General features: G+C 41.2%; 1 protein-coding gene across 1 annotated transcript in view; it reads left to right on the top strand.

The window, feature by feature from the left end:
* Positions 1–1348: 1348 nt before the first annotated feature.
* Positions 1349–5646, top strand: part of LOC101581951 (charged multivesicular body protein 1b-2) — a 47538-nt gene continuing 43240 nt past the window's right edge. The window contains exon 1 of the mRNA XM_004638808.2: positions 1349–1494. Coding sequence (XP_004638865.2) covers positions 1479–1494 — 16 coding nt within the window. The 5' untranslated portion in view covers positions 1349–1478. The remainder of the gene's footprint in view (positions 1495–5646) is intronic.

Here is a 5646-nt window from a genome sequence, read left to right as displayed (position 1 = left end):
AAAGCACCGATGTTGGAACCATATAGTGCGACCATTTCATGAAACAGACAAAAAAAGATGATTTACACTAAATTTTCCTAAACCGCTGTTATTTTCGACATTTTAAAGATGCCGACGTTTGAACTGTTTAGCGAGAGCATGTCTAACAGAAAAGAACAAAAAAAAAGGAAAACTTACACTATTTTCCAAACTGCTCTTATTTCTCTGAAATCTCGAAGAGCTGTAAACTGAAAAGCACCGACAGTTGAACCGACCAGCGAGACCGTTTCACGAAACAAACAAACAAACAAAAAAAAAGAGACGACTACGACGACGAGGACGACTTACGCTAATTTGTTTGCAAATTGCTCGAAGAGCTGTAAGCTGAACAGCACGGATGCTTGAACCGTCTAGCGAGACCGTTTCATGAAACAGAAAAAAAGACGATGATTTATGCTAATTTGTTTGCAAACCGCTCTTATTTCTCTGAAATCTCGAAGAGCTGTAAACTGAAAAGCACCGACAGTTGAACCGACCAGCGAGACCGTTTCACGAAACAAACAAAAAAAAAAGACAACGACGACGACGAGGACAATTTACGCTAATTTGTTTGCAAACTGCTCCAAGAGCTGTAAACTGAACAGCATGGACGGTTATGGCAAAGATCTCTTCCCTAATCCCGACAGCAGCGTGTAACAAAATACTTCGGTCATTTTCATGTCACGTATAAAATGCCAACAATTACGTACTATTTCGATTAACGTCTCACGCATTAATTTAGACAGATTTCATAGTAATTTTCATATTTTACAGTGTCTGCATTAATACATATATATACATATACATATAGAAAAGTATGAACATATACTTCTTAAAAACCATTAACTCCTAGGACTAGCCTTCCATTTTTTCATTTCAACCTAAAGCTACGGCTCACGATCCTTTCTAAAACCCCAATTGATGGTCACAATTTCAACTGAGCAACCGCACTAAACCTCTAAACCCTTATTTCATCGTTACCATTTTTTAAAAGTACTTAAACCGTGTACCTTTTTCCTTCGTCCGTTTAAATGTAGTCTCCGACAGTCCGAGAGCGGCCAGAGCAAGAGCGCGGCGGGAAGAAGCGAAAAAGGTTCCAAACCGCTAGGGGTGCATGACACGGAGAAGAACTAGAAAGTTGTGGAAAACCATAGGGCTCCGCGTTCAATCAGGAGCCCGTAGGGGGCCCAGGAGGGAAGGCTTAAACTGCCGTCCTAGAGCCCCACACTGCCCCCTAGCGGCCGCGGCGCGCAAGCAGCCATGAGGCCTTGGGGCGGCCATGCTGCCCCACCCCCGTGCACAGGGCTCCGCCTCCCGCCCGCGGGCGCCAGAAGCAGGAAGTGGGGCTGCACTGTCTGGACAGCCGAGCGCGCTGCTCCAGTTCTCTCGGTGCCCTTCGGTCCAGCCGGTGGAGTCGTCTCGCCGCTCCCGGATCGCTCCCCGCGAAGAATCCCGGAGCCATGTCGAACATGGAGAGTATCCTTTCGCGGCCGATGGAGGAGCTGCGGGGCTGGCGAGCGAGCGCCGAGGGTGGGAGTAGGCCTCGGGGCGGCGCTCGCTGGGAATTTTTGTGGACTCGGTTGTGGAGGAACGAGGGCGCTTGTGTGAATTGGTAGGCTCGGCAGCTTGCTTTTTGCCTTTTTAGTTATTTGTATGTTTGTTTTGTTTCTATTTTATGGTAGCGACAGCCAGGTGAGGCAGGGGCAGTGGATCTGCTTTGGGAAGGGAGAAGGGAGTCGCAGGCTGATTTCAGACGCCTGAGCACGAGCCTCGCCTTCCTGACACTGCGGTCCCGGGTCCGTCCTTTGGACACTGGTGTGGAATGGTGCGCGAACCGTGGCAAGGTGGCACAGGTTTGGCAAAGGTTTGGTGTGCAAGTGTAGGTTTTTGAATACAGTACTACTATAGCTAGCTTTTGGCTAACTGCAGTTGTTCCTTTTGCTAGGTTGGGGTGACTGGATAGTAAGGTATGCCTATCATTAGTCTTCCAAACTGAGATGATTGCTTGCTGGCGTATGGATTTACCACATGAAACGTACAGTTCTTTAAAGCTATGGAAGTAATCACTTATACCTTTGTCCTGTCTTAAGAAATAAGCTGTGTAAAGCCCAGGAGAAGGATGAAATTGTTTTCCCACAGCTGGCGTTGCCATTAGAGGATCTCCCTGTTGCTGAAATTTCTCTTTCCAGAGGTTGGCATTAGAAAAACATAGAGTGTCTTGCCTTTGAACAGAGCAAATTGGTAAAATGCGGGTAATAGTAGCTTGATGGCTCATGTTAAAGCCATTTGGGCTTCATTGGTCTGTAAGCCTGAAATACAGAAAAGGTTTTTGGTGAAAGGATTAAATTATATAATTCATGCTGCGAATATTGTTATATTATATTATGTGCTGGATGGGCCAAGATAAACCAAGAATAAAATGTGAACATTTGAGGAGGGGTACAGATAAATCATTTCAGGGACAGAGTAAATGACTGAATAGGCCCCGCAGTTCAAAACACAGTAAAAGAAGTGTGGTTGTACTACATAAAAAGCACTGGGCTGTGAGATCATTTTTTAATTCCAGTTCCTCTTAAGAAATCCCTTGACTTAGGTGAGTCATGTAGCCTGTCATGCAAAGTTGACTCATCTGTACGACACAGAAACTGACCTGCCAACCTTATTAAGCTATTTTAAAGATAATATGAAACAGAAGTGCCTGCTATACTGTAAAGTATGAGGAAGTAGTGTTTAAATCGTCTTCTCTTTCAGAATTTTGAAAATATTTGAGGTTATAGTTAAAAAAGTGCATTTGTGCTCTGGTAGTGCAGTTTATTTTTGCCATACCTAAGTCTGTATTTGATTTCTAGTGAAAAGATAACTGGTTATTTTCTGTCGTTGAATAATATGCTTGTTGGGGCTGGGGTTTGTAGCTCAGCAGCGCAGTGCCTTGCCTAGCAAGCGTGAGGCTCAGAGTTCGCGTCCTGGTACCAAAAAAAAAAAAAAAACAGAAAAAAAAAGTATGCTTGTCTATCATCAGTGTAAATGGTATTTTATCAAGTTTAATACCTAACAAAAATGAAGTCATCTCCAGCCTACCAGACGAAGTGAAAAGGTTTAAATTGATTTGTACCATCTGGTTGTGATTACTTCAGCTTCCTTAGGGTAGAATGCAGATTTTATCCTTGCATTACTGCAAGAAAGAATGACATGGAATCAGACCTGTCTGACTTGAACTAAGTAACTTGAATGAAAACTTGAGGAGCATTTTTCTCCTTACTGATATGCTAAATTTCCTTGTTGTATATAAGGCAAAACATGCTAACATAATTTACTTATCATGGTGATTTGGACTTCTGTTTTTGAACAGTTGAACAATTTACTATTGTGGGTTATGGTAAATTATATATTTGGTACAGGGTCTCACTATGCACGTCAGACTCATAGTGATCCTCCTGTTTTCAGCCTCCCCAGTACTCATATTACAGGCGTGTGCCACCACACCCGAAATTTTACTTTTGAGAACTTGAATTGTCAAATATATTTTTGTGACATATTCGTGTTGGTGTTATACAAGTATATAATTGTTTATTTACAGAACTTATTTGGAATCTAGGGTTAGCTAATCAGAGAAGTGAAAAAATAGATCAATAAGAGATGCTCCCCGGCCCATGGTGCTGCTAATTTGTTTTCTTCAGTATGTTATTACTCCTTTGCTAATTAACTCATGACTCATTTTGTTGTTTAATTAGTTCAAGGTATAATTGCTTTATATGAAGCTTTCTGTTTCCTAAATTTTTTAACCTCCCAGCTCTGTTAAAAGCTAGGAATCCAATAGTTTCTTTCCCCCCAGTTTCTTTTCCGTATTCCTTCCCACATGTTTTCTCCTCCATTTTAACCTCATTTTTACATATCTATAATTAGTATGTAGTTCCTGGAAGAAGGTGTCTTATTATCTTCCATTCCTCGTTTCCTTAGATAGCACTAGCCTTATAGCACAAAATGAACAAATGGATTTCTATTAATAGTTAATAATTGATATATATTTAAGTCTTTACTATAGGCTAAATGATTTACTCATGTTGTGGATACACAAGAGTTATAATTCTTTTCTCAACTTTGAGCAGCTTTAGATCTAATGGAGCCAGAGCATGCACAGGTGGAGGTAAATAGCAATATAAAATAGCACATACTAACTCAGATGAATGCTACAACTGTTGATTCTTGATATTTTTGTATGTACTTCTTTTTTTTGTATTTAGTACAGGGTTTACAGGGTCTCACTACAGATTGGACATGTAGTGATCCTCCTGTTTTCAACATCCCAAGTGCTGCGATTACAGGCATGTGCTACCATGCCCAGTCTCAATTGCTGCCCCTGCTGGCTCAGCATGCTCCAGGGGGCAGGGCCGGCACTGCATGCCAGGGATGAACCTAATCAGGTGCTGTAATCCACTGAGCTATCTGGCCAGCCGTTGTATGTACTTCTCAAACTCATTGAAATTGTTTGTAAAATTATGTGTGTTACTGTGTGCATTTTCCTGGGGAGACTATAGTGATCATTTGTCTCCTAGCTTTTCTAATCTGAAAAAAATATTAAGAAACAAGTAGATAGTAAGAACTCTAGATGTTTTGAGAATAGACAAAGGCGTATTCTGGACTATGGTCACCAGACAACTGAACCTGTGTTAAAGGTAAAGACTGACCTTAATAATATCTGTTAGTCATTATAAATCTTATGAGTCACTTTAAATCCTAAAACAAAAATAATTACATTTTAGTCTTTGAGGTTTTGCTGGTAATGATACACATATTGTCATATCTTTATATGAAGATACTAATAATATTCCATTTGCCTTTTTTCAGATTTGCTTTTTGAATTTGTTCCCTGATATCCTGATAATTTGTGGCCTGGCTGTTCAGTAGACTGTTGCATTTACCAGTACATGTTAGATGTAAATGTTATTTGTGGTTCATGATTTGAGGCCTAATTTTGAGCAATTTTCTATAAAATTAAGTGGGGAAAATAAGAGTTCAGGTATATTTCAATTCCTGATTATTATTTTTTTCCTGGTACCAGGAATCAAACTCAGGACTTTGTGCTTGCTAGGCAGGCACTTATGTTGCTGAGCTATATCCCTGGCCTCTGGCTGTTCTTGTATTATACAGTTATACCCCAGTTTCTCTCTGGGCCTCAATTTTCACATCAACAAAATGAATAAAGTTGACAAAGTTCTAAGCTTCTTTCAGTTCTGATGATCACAGCTGATTCTTGATCCTAAAGCCTGCCTCTCTGAAACACATAAAGTATAATCAGAATGCTGGAAAGTTTAAAAATTTAAAGCTGTAACGGGCCAGCCAAATAGCTCAGTCGGTTAAAGTGCCTGCAAGCAGGTTCAGGGGCCAGGGGTTCGATCCCCAGGCCTGCCTGTGGGCCTTACCCCCAGGGCACATTGAGATAGCACAGCAATTGATACTGGATGTGGTGGCGTGTACCTGCGCACCTGTAATCCCAGCTCTTGGGAGGCTGTGAACAGGTGGATCACTACAAGTCTGATCTAGTAGTGAAACCCTGAATGCCCTGTAGACCCGTCCCTAAAATACAAAAATAAATAAGCTCATAGCAGATTATTCATAATTGGATACATG

Source organism: Octodon degus, unplaced genomic scaffold, assembly GCF_000260255.1.
Source record: "Octodon degus isolate 3935 unplaced genomic scaffold, OctDeg1.0 scaffold00103, whole genome shotgun sequence".
Classification (NCBI taxonomy): domain Eukaryota; kingdom Metazoa; phylum Chordata; class Mammalia; order Rodentia; family Octodontidae; genus Octodon; species Octodon degus.
Note: the sequence above shows the minus strand (reverse complement) of the source record. Positions and strands in the feature narration are given on the sequence as shown.